At 48.4% G+C, this 20,957-nt stretch overlaps 1 protein-coding gene across 1 annotated transcript; it reads left to right on the top strand.

Moving 5' to 3' along the window:
• The first annotated feature begins 3,388 nt into the window (after nucleotides 1-3,388).
• Nucleotides 3,389-20,666, top strand: apba2a (amyloid beta precursor protein binding family A member 2a). The gene is made up of 10 exons (XM_036960779.2): nucleotides 3,389-5,788; nucleotides 6,446-6,581; nucleotides 7,050-7,195; nucleotides 10,305-10,391; nucleotides 11,669-11,854; nucleotides 14,121-14,300; nucleotides 15,322-15,534; nucleotides 15,884-16,003; nucleotides 16,131-16,271; nucleotides 17,087-20,666. The coding sequence occupies exons 1-10, from the start codon at nucleotides 3,389-3,391 to the stop codon at nucleotides 17,156-17,158; spliced, it is 3,681 nt and encodes a 1,226-aa protein (XP_036816674.2). The 3' UTR covers nucleotides 17,159-20,666.
• The last annotated feature ends 291 nt before the right edge of the window (nucleotides 20,667-20,957 follow it).

The raw sequence follows: 20,957 nt of genomic DNA, 5'->3' as shown, positions 1-20,957 counted from the left end.
ATCAAGGTCGTTGTTAATTATGCCTATAAGAGGTAAACGGTTTGTTTTTGTCGCCCATAGATTTACAACGCTTTGGTTGAATGTGACGATTAGCGGTTTTCAGAGAATGGATGAGAAAAACATATCTGCGTTTTATGGGAGACAGACAAAAGATGCTGAGTGCATGAAAACCCGGATCCGATTTAAGAAATAGGTTGAGATAGAACGAATGCGTGCGTTTTCCTATCCTGTGCTCAAAAGAACATATTTCTAACGCTACCCCTGCAGTTGCGGCAAAAGTTTGGCGTAATCGTTTATCATTTTGATTATCTGCAATGTTCAATGGAAGAATCTCGCACGAGATCTTATACGATCCGCAATAGCAACAGCATTTGCAACAGCATTTGCAACGTCATAATGATCAACAAAAAAAGGCCGACTGCAAGTAGCATCAATCATCCGTTGTACGGTTCAGCACCATGGACAGGGACAGTTCGCATTTAGATGTGTGTGGTTTTGGCGGGTATTATTGAACGCAGATGTGTAGTGACGCAGTTTTAGACGAATAACCCATTTGATTTCGCTCACTTGAGGATTGCATGCGTTCCCCGTACACCCTTATTTGGTCTAGCTGTGTAAATAGAACCAGTAAACGATTTTAGGCATAGATTTAGCTTGTAAACCCGATATGCAATTCCGATAATAATTTGACCATGGGTTCATTGCGGTCTTATTTTAGGACTGAGGATAGTGTGGTGGGGGATTTGATGGGCCAGCCTGAGCCATGGCTCATGGGAGGAAGTCAGAGAAGATCACCAGAATCCTGGGGCCCAGCCCTCCATCCTGCCCTGGCCATGCTGGATTCATAGAGAAAAAGCCAGGGACTATTAGGAGAATATTGGCCACCAGCCCTCCACCCTGCCCTGGACCCACAGGATCCACAGAAGAGTCTAATGAAGGACCTCATAATGAAGGACCTCAGAAAGAAAGACCACAGAGTTTGAGGAGTAAGGGCCCTCCGCCCTGCCTTGGCCCCTTATCCACAGGGGAGCCTACTAATGAAGGACTGATGAGCCTACTGATGAGTCTGAGCAGCAAAGGCCCAACTGAAGGACCTCATAATGGGCCTCGGAGTCTGAAGAGTGAGGACCATCCTCAGCACTCTCAGAGCACCAGCATTGAGGAGCTGGACAATAACAATGACGAGAGGACCCCTGGCCCTGCAGCACCTGTCCCTGTCCCTGCTAGTGCAACACAGGCCCACCCAAACCAAGCCTACAGCCACCTGACTCAGGCCCAGAACTACCCTCAGCAGCCAGATGCCCAGTCCCATCCCCGACATCCCCAGCAGCATTGCAGAGAGAGTCCAAACAGCCCCAGCACCAGGCCCACCTCTGACTCCCCATCCAGTCAGGAGAGCAAGCCCAGGACTGTTAAACCACCACCTGTCCTTACCAGTGCCAATCCTAACCAGCCGTGTCTGATTAGTCCCTCCGGTTCACCTCTTCCTGTCCCTGCTACAGCTAGTGTCTCCTCTGAGCCCCCGCTGAACCAGCCCGGTGACACCATTATCCCTGACAGCATGGATGAGGAGGAAGAGGAGGAGGAGGAGGACAGCTGCTCAGAGTATGACAACGTGGGTTCGGACGCGGAGGGTGTGGAGCAAGACATTGATCAGGTACTACAGGTGGAAGACCAGAGTATGCAGGTGAGGTACTACAAACACTATCCTGAGCCTCAGGATGGAAGTTATGTAGAGACTGAGGATGGCATCTATGTGGAACACCAAGACAGAACCTACGCGGAACACCAAGACAGAACCTACGTGCAACACCAAGACAGAACCTACGTGGAATGTGAAGACAGAACCTACGTGGAACACCAAGACAGAACCTACGTGGAATGTGAAGACAGAACCTACGTGGAACACCAAGACAGAACCTACGCGGAACACCAAGACAGAACCTACGCGGAACACCAAGACAGAACCTACGCGGAACACCAAGACAGAACCTACGTGGAACACCAAGACAGGACCTACGTGGAACACCAAGACAGAACCTACGTGGAATGTGAAGACAGAACTTACATAGAACACGAAGACGGAACCTACGTGGAATGTGAGGATGGTACCTATTGCCCCAAGGATGACTCCTATGTGGAGGGTAGTGTGGAGGGGAACAGCCTGGAGGGGGATGGGAGCAGCACTGGACAATGCAAACACACCAGGTCACTGTACGGACCTGAGTCTGAGGAAATGGTTATGTATAATGAAAGACTAGAGACACATACAAATCCCTGTATCTCATCTGAGCATCAGTTCAGTGACAATCCATGTCATGCCTCCAAGGCTGGAGATGAGGAGGAGAAAGGGAATGTGGAGGTGCAGGAGGAGGAGGTGGAGGGGCAGGAGGAAGTGGAGGGGCAGAAGGGGCAGGAGGAGGGGCAGAAGTTGCAGGAGCAGGTGGAGGGGCAGGAGGAGGTGGAGGGGCAGAAGGGGGAGGAGGAGGTGGAGGGGCAGAAGGGGCAGGAGGATGTGAAGGGGCAGAAGGGGGAGGAGGAGGTGGAGGGGCAGAAGGGGGAGGATGAGGTGGAGGGGCAGAAGGAGGAGGTGGAGGGGCAGAAGGGGCAGGAGGAGGTGGAGGGGCAGAAGAGGGAGGATGAGGTGGAGGGGCAGAAGGAGGAGGTGGAGGGGCAGAAGGGGGAGGATGAGGTGGAGGGGCAGAAGGGGGAGGAGGAGGTGGAGGGGCAGAAGGGGCAGGAGGAGGTGGAAGGGCAGAAGGGGCAGGAGGAGGTGGAGGGGCAGAAGGGGGAGGATGAGGTGGAGGGGCAGAAGGAGGAGGTGGAGGGGCAGAAGGGGCAGGAGGAGGTGGAAGGGCAGAAAGAGAAGAATTTCCCAGATGAGATGGGGGAAACAGAGGAAGAGCGGGATGTGACCACATACACAGAGGAGGATTCTGAGGAGACAGAGGACAGAGAGCAGGAGAAAACACCCAGCAGCCACCAGGAGAAATATGGGGAGAGGATGAGAGAGGGAGAGAGGCAGGAGGAGAGGATGAGAGAGAGAGGGGGGGAGAGGATGCGAGAGGGAGAGAGGGAGGGGGAGAGGAAGAGAGAGGGAGAGAGGGAGGGGGAGAGGATGAGGGAGGGAGAGACGGAGGAGGAGAGGATGAGAGAGGGAGAGAGGGAGGGGGAGTTGATGAGGGAGGGGGAGAGGATGAGAGAGGGAGAGAAGGAGGGGGAGAGGATGAGAGAGGGAGAGAGGGAGGGGGAGAGGATGAGAGAGAGGGAGGGGGAGAGGATGAGAGAGGGAGAGAGGGAGGGGGAGAGGACAAGGGAGAGAGAGAGGGAGGAGGAGAGGATGAGAGAGGGAGAGAGAATGAGAGAGGGAGGGAGGGAGGGGGAGAGGATGAGAGAGGGAGAGAGGGAGGGGGAGAGGACGAGGAAGGGAGAGAGGGAGGAGGAAAGGATGAGAGAGGGAGAGAGAATGAGAGGGGGAAAGAGGTGGGACCGAGACAGGGAGGACGGTGAGGTCTGCAGAGTGCAGGAGCAAACATCCAGCCGCCAGCGGAAGGAGGAGAGGATGAGAAAGGGAGATAGAGAAGACAATGATAGAGCGGAAGTTGAGGTCTTCTCTATAGGGAACTGTAACACCCCTGAGGACAGTAAGATCTCAGTGTGTATCTCACAGTCCCCACAAAGGGCCCCCTATAAGGGAAGTGGAGGGGGAAGGGATTGGACATGTGAAGCCCCTCAAAGGGCCCATAAGGAGGTGAAGAGGCAGGGGAAGGGAGGAGGACGGGGAGGAAGGAGTGAGAGGGGAGGTGTAAAGAGTGGGAGGGAAGTAGGAAGGGTCGTGAGGGAGACTGACAGGCAGGAATACACTGGCCACATAGTGTCTGAGATGAAGGTATACATGAGTAGCAGCAGCAGCTCAGAGACACAGGACTGCAGAGAGGCTGCCGTCAGGCCCAGACCACCAAGGCCCAGGCCCAGGCCTAGATCCGGGCCCAGCCCCAGCACCCCACACCCTCACCAGACACAATCCCACACTCAGCAGGCCAAGGCCCGCCCGAAACAAGCCCACCAGACCCACACCTACTTGACAGAGGTTCATACCCTCCCAAAACAGGCCTACCAGACCCACACCTACCTGACAGAGGTCGATCCCCTCCCAAAACAGGTCCAGAACCACCAGCTACAGGCCCAGAGCGACGTCCGACAACACCAGCAGACACAGAACTGTAGAGAAAGTGCTATCAGGCCTACACACAGATCTAGCCCCAACACACCACACCCTCAACCCCCCCAGACCCCGGCCCAAATGCAGCACATCCAGGCCCACCAAATCCAAGCCCAGTATAGACAGGCCCCGCCGACACAGGCCCAGATGCATAAGAGACAAGCACCCACCCACCCGACACATGCCCAGACCAACAAGAGACAAGCACCCACCCACCCAACACAGGCCCAGACCAAGCAGCACCACAAAGAGAGTCCCGTCAGTCCCAGCCACAGCCCTAGGCCCACCTCTGACAGCCCTAGGCCCATCTCTGATAGCCCTAGGCCCATCTCTGACAGCCCTTGGCCCATCTCTGACAGCCCTAGGCCCATCTCTAACAGCCCTAGGCCCATCTCTGACAGCCCTAGGCCCACCTCTGACAGTCCTAGGCCCATCTCTGACAGCCCTAGGCCCATCTCTGACAGCCCTAGGCCCACCTCTGACAGCCCTAGGCCCATCTCTGATAGCCCTAGGCCCATCTCTGACAGCCCTTGGCCCACCTCTGACAGTCCTAGGCCCATCTCTGACAGCCCTAGGCCCACCTCTGACAACCCTAGGCCCACCTCTGACAACCCTAGGCCCACCTCTGACAACCCTAGGCCCATCTCTGACAGCCCTAGGCCCATCTTTGACAGCCCTAGGCCCACCTCTGACAGTCCTAGGCCAATCTCTGACAGCCCTAGGCCCACCTCTGACAACCCTAGGCCCACCTCTGACAACCCTAGGCCCACCTCTGACAACCCTAGGCCCATCTCTGACAGCCCTAGGCCCATCTTTGACAGCCCTAGGCCCACCTCTGACAGCCCTAGGCCCACCTCTGACAGCCCTAGGCCCACCTCTGTCAGCCCTAGGCCCATCTCTGACAGCCCTAGGCCCATCTCTGACAGCCCTAGGCCCATCTCTGACAGCCCTAGGCCCATATTTGACAGCCCTAGGCCCACCTCTGACAGCCCTAGGCCCACCTCTGACAGCCCTAGGCCCACCTCTGACAGCCCTAGGCCCATCTCTGACAGTCCTAGGCCCACGTCTGACAGCCCTAGGCCCATCTCTGACAGCCCTGGGCCCACCTCTGACAGCCCTAGGCCCACCTCTGACAGTCCTAGGCCCATCTCTGACAGCCCTGGGCCCACCTCTGACAGCCCTAGGCCCACCTCTGACAGCCCTAGACCCACCTCTGACAGCCCTAGACCTGCCCCACCTCCCAGCCACAATGCCCAGACACAGGAACACACTCCCAACACCCAACAGACCGAGCAGCATTGCAGAGAGACCACCACCAGTTTGAGCGCCAAGCCTCCGTCTCCTCTCCTCCAGGAGAGCCACCAGACCCAGACCTATCAGCCTCGCAGAGACAGCACCACCAGCCCCAGTCCAAGGCCCACTTCTGACTCCTCATCCATCCTGGACAAACATCCCAGGGCTGTAAAACTATCAACATCACCAGGTCCACCAGCTTCACACCACAACACAGAGCCACAGAGGGAGTACCCCGAGGAGAGACAGACACGGACACAGACACACAAACAGGTAACTAACTAACTGCCTGATGCTGCCAACTCCACAGGGTTTGTTTTGTGTTATTAGTTTACTTGACAGGGACCATGTACAACAAACATTGCACCAGATTTGACCTACATCTCATCTGCAGTCGTGTTCCTGTCTGATGTTAGTAAGATCTCCCCTCTGTCTGTTCCAGTTGTTAGTAAGATCTCCCCTCTGTCTGTTCCAGTTGTTAGTAAGATCTCCTCTCTGTCTGTTCCAGTTGTTAGTAAGATCTCCCCTCTGTCTGTTCCAGTTGTTAGTAAGATCTCCCCTCTGTCTGTTCCAGTTGTTAGTAAGATCTCCTCTCTGTCTGTTCCAGTTGTTAGTAAGATCTCCCCTCTGTCTGTTCCAGTTGTTAGTAAGATCTCCCCTCTGTCTGTTCCAGTTGTTAGTAAGATCTCCTCTCTGTCTGTTCCAGTTGTTAGTAAGATCTCCCCTCTGTCTGTTCCAGTTGTTAGTAAGATCTCCCCTCTGTCTGTTCCAGTTGTTAGTAAGATCTCCCCTCTGTCTGTTCCAGTTGTTAGTAAGATCTCCCCTCTGTCTGTTCCAGTTGTTAGTAAGATCTCCTCTCTGTCTGTGACAGTTGTTAGTAAGATCTCCTCTCTGTCTGTTACAGTTGTTAGTAAGATCTGTCTATTCCAGATGCCCCACAACATCTCAGAGCAGTGGCCTGGCACGCCCCACTGTCCAGAGCCCCGGGCCCTACAGGAGGACAGTAACAACACACCTCGGCCTGAACCAACACAGAACAACGCCTCGTTCCCCAGCTTCGTGGATGGTAAATATTTGTTCTCTGTATAGTTCATTGATTCCATACCTGAGTAATGGACCTTTGATTATGATATAACCATTTATTGCTCTTTCTGGTCTCTGGTGTGGTGTGCATATCTGATGATTTTATAATGCTGCAACCACATTGCTGAAGCAATGGGACAATTAAATGGTCTGAATGTGAATGTGAATGTGAATGTGAATCTGAATCTGAATCTAAATGTGAATCTGAATCTGAATCTGAATCTAAATGTGAATCTGAATGTGAATGTGAATCTGAATTTGAATGTGAATGTGAATCTAAATGTGAATGTGAATGTGAATCTGAATCTGCATCTGAATCTGAATCTAAATCTGAATCTGAATCTGAATTTGAATCTGAATCTGAATCTGAATCTGAATCTGAATGTGAATCTGTCTGGATCTGAGTCACGGCTTCTTGTCTATAAATAAATCCATATTTCTCATTTCCCAGTCCCAGGTCCGTGTGAGCCCGAGGACCTGATTGATGGCATCATCTTTGCTGCTAACTACCTGGGTTCCACCCAGCTGCTGTCTAACAAGAACCCATCTAAAGGAACACGCATGGCCCAGGCGCAGGAGGCTGTCAGCCAGGTCAAGGTATGGTGTGTGGGTGTGGTGTGTGTGGGTGTGTGTGTGTGTGGTGTGTGTTGATTCTTCTATCCTTGTGGCAACCTAAATTCCCCCCAATTCCCCACAAGGATAATAAAACAGGACAATTCTCCCTCAACGGGACATTTCTCACGTCCCCAAGAGGACAAAGGCTATTTTAAGTTTAGGGTTTAGGGTTATGAGTTACGGGTTATGGGTTATGGGTTATGAGTTCCGGGTTACGGGTTAGGGTTATGGGTTATGGGTTATGGGTTAGGGTTAGGGTTAGGGTTAGGGTTATGGGTTATGGGTTATGGGTTAGGGTTAGGGTTATGGGTTATGGGTTATGGGTTATGGGTTATGGGTTATGGGTTACGGGTTAGGGTTAGGGTTAGGGTTATGGGTTATGGGTTATGGGTTATGAGTTAGGGTTATGGGTTATGGGTTATGGGTTATGAGTTACGGGTTACGGGTTAGGGTTATGGGTTATGGGTTATGGGTTAGGGTTAGGGTTAGGGTTATGGGTTAGGATTATGGGTTATGGGTTATGGGTTATGGGTTATGGGTTAGGGTTAGGGTTAGGGTTAAGGTTAGGGTTAGGGGTTATTGTTAGGGTTATGGGTTAGGGTTATGGGTTAGGGTTATGGGTTATGGGTTAGGATTATGGGTTATGGGTTAGGGTTATGGGTTATGGGTTATGGGTTATGGGTTAGGGTTAGAGTTAGGGTTAGGGTTATGGGTTAGGGTTAGGGTTATGGGTTAGGATTATGGGTCATGGGTTATGGGTTAGGGTTATGGGTTATGGGTTATGGGTTATTGTTATGGGTTAGGATTATGGGTTAGGGTTATGGGTTGGAGTTATGGGTTATGGGTTAAGGTTAGGGTTATGGGTAAGGGTTATGGGTTAGGGTTATGGGTTATGGGTTAGGGTTATGGGTTATGGGTTAGGGTTAGGGTTAGGGTTATGGGTTAGGATTATGGGTTATGGGTTACAGTTATTGGTTAGGGTTATGGGTTATGGGTTATGGGTTAGGGTTATGGGTTAGGATTATAGGTTATGGGTTAGGGTTATGGGTTATGGATTAGGGTTATAGGTTATGGGTTAGGATTATGGGTCATGGGTTAGGGTTAGGGTTATGGGTTAGGATTATGGGTTATGGGTTAGGGTTATGGGTTATGGGTTATGGGTTAGGGTTAGGATTATGGGTTATGGGTTAGGGTTATGGATTAGGGTTATGGGTTATGGGTTATGGGTTATGGGTTAGGGTTATGGGTTAGGGTTAGGGTTATGGGTTAGGGTTATGGGTTATGGGTTATGGGTTATGGGTTAGGGTTATAGTTATTGTTATGGGTTAGGATTATGGGTTAGGGTTATGGGTTGGGGTTATGGGCTATGGGTTAGGGTTAGGGTTAGGGTTATGGGTTAGGGTTATGGGTTAGGGTTATGGGTTAGGGTTATGGGTTATGGGTTAGGGTTAGGGTTAGGGTTATGGGTTAGGATTATGGGTTAGGGTTATTGGTTAGGGTTATGGGTTATGGGTCATGGGTTAGGGTTATGGGTTAGGATTACAGGTTATGGGTTAGGGTTATGGGTTAGGGTTATGGGTTATGGGTTAGGGTTATGGGTTATGGGTTAGGATTATGGGTTATGGGTTAGGGTTATGGGTTAGGGTTATGGGTTATGGGTTAGGGTTATGGGTTAGGATTATAGGTTATGGGTTAGGGTTATGGGTTATGTGTTAGGGTTATGGGTTAGGGTTATGGGTTAGGGTTATGGGTTAGGATTATGGGTTAGGGTTATGGGTTAGGGTTATGGGTTAGGGTTATTGGTTATGGATTAGGGTTATGGGTTAGGGTTATGGGTTAGGGTTATGGGTGATGGGTTAAGGTTATGGGTTAGGGTTATGGGTTAGGGTTATGGGTTAGAGTAAGGGGTTAGTGGTTAGGTTTAGGGTTAGGGTTAGGGATAGGGCAAGGGGTTAGTGGTTAGGTTTAGGGTTAGGGTTAGGGATAGGGTAAGGGGTTAGTGGTTAGGTTTAGGGTTAGGGTTAGGGATAGGGTAAGGGGTTAGTGGTTAGGTTTAGGGTTAGGGAAAATAGGATTTTGAATGGAAATTAATTTCAGTTCCCCACGAGGACAGGAGAACATAATGTGTGTGTGGTGTGTGTATTACACCCCTGATCTTATATTAGCATTGTGCTGTCTGACTAACTGACCAGGCTAATGTTGTTATATTAGCATTGTGCTTTCTGACTAACTGACCAGGCTAATGCTGTTATATTTGCATTGTGCTTTCTGACTAGTTGACCAGGCTAATGTTGTTATATTAGTATTGTGCTTTCTGACTAACTGACCAGGCTAATGTTGTTTGTTATATTAGTATTGTGCTGTCTGACTAGTTGACCAGGCTAAGTTTGTTATATTAGCATTGTGCTTTCTGACTAGTTGACCAGGCTAATGTTGTTATATTAGCATTGTGCTGTCTGACTAGTTGACCAGGCTAATTTTGTTATATTAGTATTGTGCTGTCTGACTAGTTGACCAGGCTAATTTTGTTATATTAGCATTGTGCTGTCTGACTAGTTGACCAGGCTAATTTTGTTATAATAGTATTGTGCTGTCTGACTAGTTGACCAGGCTAATTTTGTTATATTAGTATTGTGCTGTCTGACTAGTTGACCAGGCTAAGTTTGTTATATTAGCATTGTGCTTTCTGACTAGTTGACCAGGCTAATGTTGTTATATTAGCATTGTGCTGTCTGACTAGTTGACCAGGCTAATGTTGTTATATTAGCATTGTGCTTTCTGACTAACTGACCAGGCTAATGTTGTTATATTAGCATTGTGCTGTCTGACTAACTGACCAGGCTAATGTTGTTATATTAGCATTGTGCTGTCTGACTAGTTGACCATGCTAAGTTTGTTATCCATTCAATGTTCAAGATGATATTGTTTTTTTGTGTTTTTTTTACGCATCTGATGTCTTGATCTATGGATGTCAGTTGGTCTGTTCATCGACGTTAGTCCTAATAGTAAGGAAATGTACCTTGTGAGTGCCCTTTCTAACCACACGATGGCGATCTCTCATTCCTTTTTGACCATGGTGGTTTGACCACAGAGCCAAGATGGAGACTCTCAGACGGTGACAGAAGTGGACCTCTTCATCTCCACCAAGGCTGTCAAAGTGCTGAATGCCGACTCACAGGTGTGTGACTGTGAGAGAATTATTTAACTTCTTATCTCTGAGTTAATAAAAAAAAACAGGGTGTATTTCTTCTCTGTAACGCCAAGTCTGGGACCATCCATTCACACACATGTAGACAATGCATCTTTTGACGGCAATATTCACCCGACGGCGAAAATCACGTACACAGTAAATCGTAAATGTTGGGTTCCATCAGAAATTAACTTTAGATGTTCAAGCGCCCTGTAATGTGGATCTAATGTGTCCAGGAAACCTGCCCAAAGCTTCATTTGATTCTGTTTCATAAAATTCCTCTGGCGCGCTGCTGTATCTTTAGGGGCCATTTTGTTGAGGACCGTCCACTCCACACAGAGTTATTACCACAGCAGCCATATATATTATTTACCCCCCCCAGGAGACGCTGATGGACAGTTATTACCACAGCAGCCATATATATTATTTACCCCCCCCAGGAGACGCTGATGGACAGTTATTACCACAGCAGCCATATATATTATTTACCCCCCAGGAGACGCTGATGGACAGTTATTACCACAGCAGCCATATATATTATTTACCCCCCCAGGAGACGCTGATGGACAGTTATTACCACAGCAGCCATATATATTATTTACCCCCCCAGGAGACGCTGATGGACAGTTATTACCACAGCAGCCATATATATTATTTACCCCCCAGGAGACGCTGATGGACAGTTATTACCACAGCAGCCATATATATTATTTACCCCCCCCAGGAGACGCTGATGGACAGTTATTACCACAGCAGCCATATATATTATTTACCCCCCCCCCCCCCCCCAGGAGACGCTGATGGACAGTTATTACCCCAGCAGCCATATATATTATTTACCCCCCCAGGAGACGCTGATGGACAGTTATTACCCCAGCAGCCATATATATTATTTACCCCCCCAGGAGACGCTGATGGACAGTTATTACCACAGCAGCCATATATATTATTTACCCCCCCAGGAGACGCTGATGGGCAGTTATTACCACAGCAGCCATATATATTATTTACCCCCCCAGGAGACGCTGATGGACAGTTATTACCCCAGCAGCCATATATATTATTTACCCCCCCAGGAGACGCTGATGGACAGTTATTACCACAGCAGCCATATATATTATTTACCCCCCCCCCCCCCCCCCCCCAGGAGACGCTGATGGACAGTTATTACCACAGCAGCCATATATATTATTTACCCCCCCAGGAGACGCTGTGCTACAGTTATTACCACAGCAGCCATATATATTATTTGCCCCCCCCCCCAGGAGACGCTGATGGACAGTGCATTGCGTTCCATATCCTACATCGCAGACATCGGGAGCATCGTGGTTCTGATGGCTCGGACCCGTATGGCAGACACATCCTCGCAGGACTGTAGTGAAGCTGATCTCTCCTGCTCAGAGGGACCGAGACGGTACAGAATGATCTGCTATGTCTTCGAGTCAGAGGACGTGAGTGGTATTGTATTCTGTTTTTGTTCTATTCTAGGCTATTCTGATCTGTTCTGTTTTCTATCCCCCCCCCATGCTCTCCCTTTGTATACTGCTGAATATCATTTATTTATTGGGGATTTTGGTCTCTGATTATTGATTATTGATTACCAGTGTTCGCAGAAGAAGGTTGCTAAATTTAAAACACACCATTTTTGATTAAGCAATTTCTATACACTGTCTACAGTACAAGACTACTGAACATCATTTATAAGCTTTGAAAATGATTATTGCAGAGGCCTGCTTTATACGTCTCTCATTTTGGCTTTCCTATAACACCAGTTATATACTACATGACCAAAAGTATGTGGACACCTGCTCGTCGAACATCTCATTCTGAAATCATGGCCGTTAATATGGAATTGGTCCCCCCTTTGCTGTTATAACACTCTTCTGGGAAGGCTTTCCACTAGATGTAGGAACATTGCTGTTATAACAGCCTCCACTCTTCTGGGAAGGTTTTCCACTAGATGTTGGAACATTTCTGCTATAACAGCATCCACTCTTCTAGGAAGGCTTTCCACTAGATGTTGGAACATTGCTGCTATAACAGCCTCCACTCTTCTGGGAAGGCTTTCCACTAGATGTTGGAACATTGCTGCTATAACAGCCTCAACTCTTCTGGGAAGGCTTTCCACTAGATGTTGGATCATTGCTGCAGGGGGACTTGCTTCCATTCAGCCTTAAGAGCATTAGTGAGGTCGTGCATTGATGTTGGGCGATTAGGCCTGGCTGGCAGTTGCCGTTCCGATTCATCCCAAAGGTGTTCGATGAGGTTGAGATCAGGGCCTTCTACAGGCCAGTCAAGGTCTTGCACACTGATCTCAACAAACCATTTCTGTATGGACCTCGATTTGTGCAAGGGGGGCATTGTCATGCTGAAACAGGAAAGGGCCTTCCCCAAACTGTTTCCACAAAGTTAGAAGCACAGAATCGTCTACAATGTCATTGTATGCTGTAGAGTTTAGATTTCCCTTCACTAGAACTAAAGCCCCCGAACCATGAAAAACAGACCCAGACCATTAGTCCTCCTCCACCAAACTTTACAGTTGGCACCATGCATTGGGGCAGGTAGTGTTCTCCTGGCATCCTCCAAACCCCGATAAGTCCGTCAGACTGCCAGATGGTGAAGTGTGATTCACTCCAGAGAACGTGTTTCCACTGCTCCCATGTCCAATGGCAGCCAGCTTTACACCACTCCAGCCAACACTTGGCATTGCGCATGGTGATCTTAGGCTTGGGTTTGGTTGCCAAGGAAACCCATTTCATGAAGCTCCTAACAAATAGTTATTGTGCCGAAGTTGCTTCCAGAGGCAGTTTGGAACTCGTAGTGTGTTGCAACTGAGGACAGACGGTTTTTTGAATGCTACGCGCTTCAGCACTCGACGGTCCCCGGTCTGTGAGCTTGTGTGGCCTACCACTTCACGGCTGAGCCGTTGTTGTGCCTAAATGTTTCCGCCTCACAATAACAGCACTTACAGTTAACCGGGGCAGCTCTAGCAGGGATAGTGATGAACGGTGGCATCCTATGACGACGCCATGTAGAAAGTCACTAAGCTCTTCTGTAAAGCCAATTTACTGCCAATGTTTGTCTATGGAGATTGTATGGATGCGTGCTCGATTTTTAGACACCTGTCAGCAACGGGTGTGGCTGAAATAGCCAAATCCACTAATTGGAAGGGGTGTCCACATACTTTTGTATATATAGTGTATCTTCATTCATCATTTCAGTTGGTCCTTAACCAGTGCTCTCTCCCACTTCTGTATTGGTGTCAACTTGAATAGCCTGTCACTTCTGTTGAATAGTTTCTCCCTCTCCCCTCCCCCTCCCCCCTCTTTCCTCCCTTCTCCCCTCCCCTCTCCCCTCTCCCCTCCCCTCCCCCTCTCCCCTCTCCCCTCTCCCTCTCTCTCTCTCCTCCCCTCCCCCTCCCCCCTCTTCCCTCCCTTCTCCCCTCCCCTCTCCCTCTCTCTCCTCCCCTCCCCCCTCTCCTCTCCCCTCCCCTCTCCCTCTCTCTCCTCTCCCTCTCCCTCTCTCTCCCCCCGCTCCCCTCTCCCTCTCTCTCCTCCCCCCTCTCCCTCTCTCTCCTCCCCCCTCTCCCCTCCCCTCTCCCTGTCTCTCCTCGCCCTCTCCCTCTCTCTCCTCCCCCTCTCCCTCTCTCTCCTCCTCTCCCTCGCCCTCTCCCTCTACTGCCCTCCCCTGTCCCCTCCCTCTCCCTCTCCTCCCCAGGCCCAGCTCATTGCCCAGTCCATCGGCCAGGCGTTCAGCGTTGCCTACAGGGAGTTCCTCCGTGCCAACGGGATCAACCCTAAGGACCTGAGTCAGAAACAATACAGTGACATCATCAATTCCCAGGAAATGTACAATGACGACCTGGTCCATTTCTCAAACTCTGACAACTGTAAAGAGGTGTGTGTGTGTGTGTGTGTACGTGTGCGCGTACGTGCGTGCGCTTGCATCCGCGCCTATATGCGTGCATGAAACACTGATAGACCAGTGTAAAGAGGTGTGACGGCATGCTGTAGTGATTGTTGACCGTGATTCATGACCCTAGATACACTCCGTCAACACAGTATAGATAGCAGATTACAGTAGAGTAGATATTGAGACTCCACTCTTCTGGGAAGGCTTTCCACCAGATGTTGGAACATTGCTGCTATAACAGCCTCCATTCTTCTGGGAAGGCTTTCCACTAGATGTTGGAACATTGCTGCTATAACAGCCTCCATCCTTCTGGGAAGGCTTTCCACTAGATGTTGGAACATTGCTGCTATAACAGCCTCTACTCTTCTGGGAAGTCTTTCCACTAGATGTTGGAACATTGCTGCTATAACAGCCTCCATTCTTCTGGGAAGGCTTTCCACTAGATGTTGGAACATTGCTGCTATAACAGCCTCCATTCTTCTGGGAAGGCTTTCCACTAGATGTTGGTACATTGCTGCTATAACAGCCTCCACTCTTCTGGGAAGTCTTTCCACTAGATGTTGGAACATTGCTGCTATAACAGCCTCCATTCTTCTGGGAAGGCTTTCCACTAGATGTTGGAACATTGCTGCTATAACAGCCTCCACTCTTCAGGGAAGGCTTTCCACTAGATATTGGAACATTGCTGCTATAACAGCCTCCACTCTTCAGGGAAGACTCTAGCTAGACAGCGCAAATATGTTTACCAAAGTTCAGGATCTATTTTAGCCATTCAGAAAGCTAATCAAATTACACTGAATAGTACAAGTAATTAGTGCTCTTGCTTCAGTGAGACCACTACTTAAATTCTGCATATATATTTGTTATATACTTTGTGTTATTATTATTTTTCATATTTTTCATATTTTTATTACCAACTAAAATCCAGTTTATAAGATATACTAATCACTTCTACTTAAAGATATATATAAATATCTGTCTCTGTGTCTGTTTGTGTGTCTCCCAGCTGGAGTTGGAGAAGCAGAAGGGAGAGAGCCTAGGTGTGGTGATAGTGGAGTCTGGCTGGGGCTCCATCCTGCCAACAGTTATACTAGCTAACATGTTGAACAGCGGCCCGGCTGCCCGCTCTGGGAAACTCAGCGTCGGGGACCAGATCATGTCCATTAACAACACCAGCCTGGTGGGCCTGCCGTTAGCTACCTGCCAAGGCATCATCAAGGTCTGGAGCATACAGTCGACTCTGCTCTTTTATCAGTCACGAAGGAAAGGAGATGGGGAGTAGAGGAAAGGAAGCCATTATAGAGCATTGAGATTGAGACACAACCATTCTAGTGTTGAGATTGAGACACAGCCATTCTAGTGTTGAGATTGAGACACAGCCATTCTAGGAAGCCATTCTAGTGGGGAGATTGAGACACAGCCATTCTAGGAAGCCATTCTAGTGTGGAGATTGAGACACAGCCATTCTAGGAAGCCATTCTAGTGTGGAGATTGAGACACAGCCATTCTAGGAAGCCATTCTAGTGTTGAGACAGGTGTCATTTATCGTGTTCCGGTTGTCCTGCCAGGGTCTGAAGAGCCAGGTGCAGGTGAAGCTGAGCATCGTGAGTTGTCCTCCTGTCACCACCGTCCTCATCAAGAGACCTGACCTCAAGTTCCAGCTGGGCTTCAGTGTTCAGAACGGCATCGTGAGTAGGATTATGATACCGTTATAATGCGTTATAAGTCTTGTCATAACCATGTATAACCTCTCTCAAAATGATCCTGATAACAGCCATTTGGATTCAGAGATGTGTTTTCTTTCTCTCTCCTCAGATCTGCAGTCTGATGCGTGGAGGTATCGCGGAGCGAGGAGGGGTGCGAGTCGGCCACAGGATCATTGAGATCAATGGGCAGAGTGTGGTTGCCATGCCGCATGAGAAGATAGTCCAGACCCTGTCTGTGTCAGTGGGAGAGGTGAGCATCAGATTCCAATGACAGTTAGGTAACTGACAACTTTATACACGTTCAATTTATATCCTATCAGAGCCCGAAACAGACGAATCAGAAGGTGCTTTTACACCTGCATTGCTTGCTGTTTGGGGTTTTAGGCTGGGTCTCTGTACAGCACGTACATCAGCTGATGTACGAAGGGCTATATAAATACATTTGATTTTATACAAATACAAGTGTGTCTTCACAATTAGCACTGATATGATTCTCTTCTCCTCCTCACCCTCTTCCCCTCCTCCTCATCCTCCTCCTCCTTCTCCTCCTCCCTCCCTCTCCTCCTCCTCCTCCTCCTGTCCTCCCTCTCCTCTTCCTCCTCTCCTCCCCTACCTCTCCTCCTCCTCCTCATCCTCCTCCTCTCTCCCTCATCCTACTTCTCCTCCTCCTCCTCCTGTCCTCTCTCTCCTCCTCCTCCTCCTCTCCTCCCCTACCTCTCCTCCTCATCCTCCTCCTCTCCCCCTCCTCCTCATCCTCCTCCTCTCTCCCTCCTCCTACTTCTCCTCCTCCTCCTACCTCTCCTCCCTCTCCTCCTCCTCCTCCTCATTTCCTACCTCTCCTGTGTCCCCTCCTCCTCCTCTCCTCTCCTTCTCTTCTCTTCCCTCTCCTCCTTCTCTCCTTCTCTCCTCCCTCTTTTCCTTCTCTTCTCATCCTCCCCCTTCTCTCCTCCTCCTCCTCCCCCATCTTCATCCTCTCCTAACTGTCCTCCTCCTCCTCCTCCTCAACCTCCCCTCCCTGTTCTGCTCCTCTTCCTCCTCTCCCCCTCCCCTCCTCCTCTCTGTCAGATCAACATGAAGACCATGCCTGCAGTGATGTTCAGACTGTTAACAGGGCAGGAGATTCCCGTCTACATTTAGACTCTCCATGTCAGAGTTCTAAATTGCACCCTATTCCCTATGTAGTGCACTACTTTAGACCAGGACCCATAGGGTTCCGGTCAAAAGTAGTGCACAATGTAGGGAATAGGGTGCAATTTATTACGCACGCCTTATCTGCATCTCTTTCTGTGTACTCGCTCACTGCTTCTGCATGTCTAGGAGAAGTTGAACAGACGGGGTGGTCGACAGGCAGTGGAGCCATTAAAATGAGCCTGTCCTCCGATTTACAGTGACACCAGCCCCCACTGGTGCCAGGGTGATACAGTGGGAACATGTATTTTCCTGTTACTCGACTGACAGGGATTACCCCATTCTCAACTTAAGGCTTCTGTCAAATATATCGAAGAGCTACACAGTCATAATGGCTTGAAATGTACATAACATAAGCTGTGTGTGTGTGTGTGTGTATGTGTGTGTAGTGTGTGTGTGTGTGTGTGTGTGTGTGTATGTGTGTGTAGTGTGTGTGTTGTGTGTGTGTGTGTGTGTAGTGTGTGTGTGTGTGTGTGTGTGTGTGTGTAGTGTGTGTGTGTGTGTTGTGTGTGTGTGTGTGTGTGTGTGTGTGTGTTGTGTGTGTGTGTGTGTGTGTGTGTGTGTACTGTACATGCAAGGTCTTTAACGTTTTCTTATGACGAGAGATTCCAAACACAGCACATTTTATTTTCAATGTATTCCTTCTTTTTTATTTTATTTTTCTTTTATAACATGCAAGATTATGAGCTGTAGTTGTCCTGTAAATAATTTGTCGGTCTGTCATTATTGTTCATTATAACCTGGGTGGTTTGAGACCTGGGTGGTTTGAGACCTGGGTGGTTTGAGACTTGAGACCTGGGTGGTTTGAGACTTGGGTGGTTTGAGACTTGGGTGGTTTGAGACCTGGGTGGTTTGAGACCTGGGTGGTTTGAGAGCTGGGTGGTTTGAGACCTGGGTGGTTTGAGACCTGGGTGGTTTGAGAGCTGGGTGGTTTGAGACCTGGGTGGTTTGAGACCTGGGTGGTTTGAGAGCTGGGTGGTTTGAGACCTGGGTGGTTTGAGACCTGGGTGGTTTGAGACCTGGGGTGGTTTGAGACCTGGGTGGTTTGAGAGCTGGGTGGTTTGAGACATGTGTGGTTTGAGACCTGGGTGGTTTGAGACCTGGGTGGTTTGAGACCTGGGTGGTTTGAGACCTGTGTGGTTTGAGACCTGGGTGGTTTGAGACCTGGGGTGGTTTGAGACCTGGGTGGTTTGAGACCTGGGTGGTTTGAGACCTGGGTGGTTTGAGACCTGGGGTGGTTTGAGACCTGGGTGGTTTGAGACCTGGGTGGTTTGAGACCTGGGTGGTTTGAGACCTGGGGTGGTTTGAGACCTGGGTGGTTTGAGACCTGGGTGGTTTGAGACCTGGGTGGTTTGAGACCTGGGTGGTTTGAGACCTGAATGCTGATTGTCTCTGACAGCCATGGTATATCAGACAGTATACCACGGGTATAACATCTTAACCAATACATCATAGGACAAGGCTATTCTTTAATAGCAGGGGTATTGTAGCCCGGTCTGTCGTTGGAGCGCCTCTCTGGCCAATGCATGACCACTACCTTAGGAGTTGGCAAGACAGCACAAACAGATCTGGAACCAGGCTAGGAGGTATTGAGCTACAGTCTATTCCCTATATAGTACTCTACTGTTGACCAAAACCCATATGGCTCTGGTCTAAAGTAGTGCACTATATAGAGAATAGGGCTCTACAGGGCTCTGGTCTAAAGTAGTGCACTATATAGGGAGTAGGGTTCTATAGGGCTCTGGTCTAAAGTAGTGCACTATATAGGGAATAGGGTGCCATTTGGTACGCATTCTGCAGTTGAAGTAGGAAGTTTACATACACCTTAGCCAAATACATTTCAGCTCCGTTTTTCACAATTACTGACATTTAATCCCAGTAAAAAGTATCTGTCTTTGGTCAGTTAGGATCACCACTTTATTTTAAGAATGTGAAATGTCAGAATAATAGTAGAGAGAATGATTTATTTCAGCTTTTATTTATTTCATCACATTCCCAGTGGGTCAGAAATTTACATACACTCAATTAGTATTTGGTAGTATTTAGTATTTGCCTTTAAATTGTTTAACTTGGGTCAAATGTTTCGGGTAGCCTTCCACAAGTTCTCCACAATAAGTTGGGTGAATTTTGGCCCATTCCTCCTGACAGAGCTGGTGTAACTGAGTCAGGTTTGCAGGCCTCCTTGCTCGCAAACACTTTTTCAGTTCTGCGCAAAAATGTTCTATGGGATTGAGGTCAGGGCTTTGTGGTGGCCACTTAAATAGCTTGACTTTGTTGTCCTTGAGACATTTTGCCACAACTTTGGAAGTATGCTTGGGGTCATTGTCCATTTGGAAGATTAATTTGCGACCAAGCTTTAACTTCCTGACTGAGGTCTTGAAATGTTGCTTCAATCTATCCACATAATTTTCCTTCCACATGATGTCATCTATTTTGTGAAGTGCACCAGTCCCTCCTGCAGCAAAGCACCCACACAACATGATGCTGCCACCCCCGTGCTTCACGGTTGGGATGGTGTTCTTCGGCTTGAAAGCCTCTCCCTTTTTCCTCCAAACAGAAGCAAAGGTCATTATGGCCAAACAGGTCTATTTTTGTTTCATCAGACCAGAGGACATTTCTCCAATAAGTACAATCTTTGTCACCATGTGAAGTTGCAAACCGTAGTCTGGCTTTTTTATGGTGGTTTGGGAGCAGTGGCTTCTTCCTTGCTGAGCGGCCTTTCAGGTTATGTCGATATAGGACTCGTTTTACTGTGGATATAAATACTTTTGTACCTGTTTCCTCCAGCATCTTCACAAGGTCCTTTGCTGTTGTTCTGGGATTGATTTGCACTTTTCGCACCAAAATATGTTAATCTCTAGGAGACAGAACGGGTCTCCTTCCTGAGCGGTATGACGGCTGTGTGGTCCCATGGTGTTTATACTTGCGTGCTATTGTTTGTACAGATGAACGTGGTACCTTCAGGCATTTGGAAATTGCTCCCAATAAATAACCTGACTTGTGGAGGTCTACAATTTATTTTCTGAGGTCTTGGCTGATTTATTTTGATTTTCCCATGATGTCAAGCAAAGAGGCACTGAGTTTGAAGGTAGGCCTTGAAATACATCCACGGGTACACCTCCAATTGACTCAAATGATGTCAATTAGCCTATCAGAAGCTTCTAAAGCCATGACGTCATTTTCTGGAATTTCCCAAGCTTTTTAGTCATAGTCAATTTAGTGTATGTAAACCTCTGACCCACTGGATTTGTGATACAGTGAATTATAAGTGAAATAATCTGTCTGTAAACAATTGTTGGAAAAATTACTTGCGTCACGCACAAAGTAGATGTCCTAACCCGACTTGCCAAAACTATAGTTTGTTAACAAGAAATGTGTGGAGTGGTTGAAAAACAAGTTTTAATGACTCCAACCTAAGTGTATGTAAACTTCCGACTTCAACTGTACATGTTGAAGCAGTCCCTGGCGCTCTATATTGCCTCGGGGGTATCAAAGGGGTGAATATAATATTACGGTAATGGTATATAATATTACGGTAATAGTATATAATATTACGGTAATAGTATATAATATTACGGTAATGGTATACAATATTACGGTAATAGTATATAATATTACGGTAATGGTATATAATATTACGGTAATGGGATATAATATTAAGGTAATAGTATATAATATTACGGTAATGGTATATAATATTACGGTAATGGGATATAATATTACGGTAATGGTATATAATATTACGGTA

Source organism: Oncorhynchus mykiss, chromosome 2 (genome assembly GCF_057628025.1).
Source record: "Oncorhynchus mykiss isolate SJ-2025 chromosome 2, ASM5762802v1, whole genome shotgun sequence".
Taxonomy (NCBI): Eukaryota; Metazoa; Chordata; class Actinopteri; order Salmoniformes; family Salmonidae; genus Oncorhynchus; species Oncorhynchus mykiss.
Note: the sequence above shows the minus strand (reverse complement) of the source record. Positions and strands in the feature narration are given on the sequence as shown.

Coding starts and splice junctions, on each gene's coding strand:
- apba2a (XM_036960779.2), top strand. CDS start 3,389: ATGAGAGAGGGAGAGAGGGAGGGGGAGAGGACGAGGAAGGGAGAGAGG. Junction 6,582..7,049: donor GTTCCCCAGCTTCGTGGATG/GTAAATATTTGT, acceptor CTCATTTCCCAG/TCCCAGGTCCGTGTGAGCCC. Junction 14,301..15,321: donor ACTCTGACAACTGTAAAGAG/GTGTGTGTGTGT, acceptor TGTGTCTCCCAG/CTGGAGTTGGAGAAGCAGAA.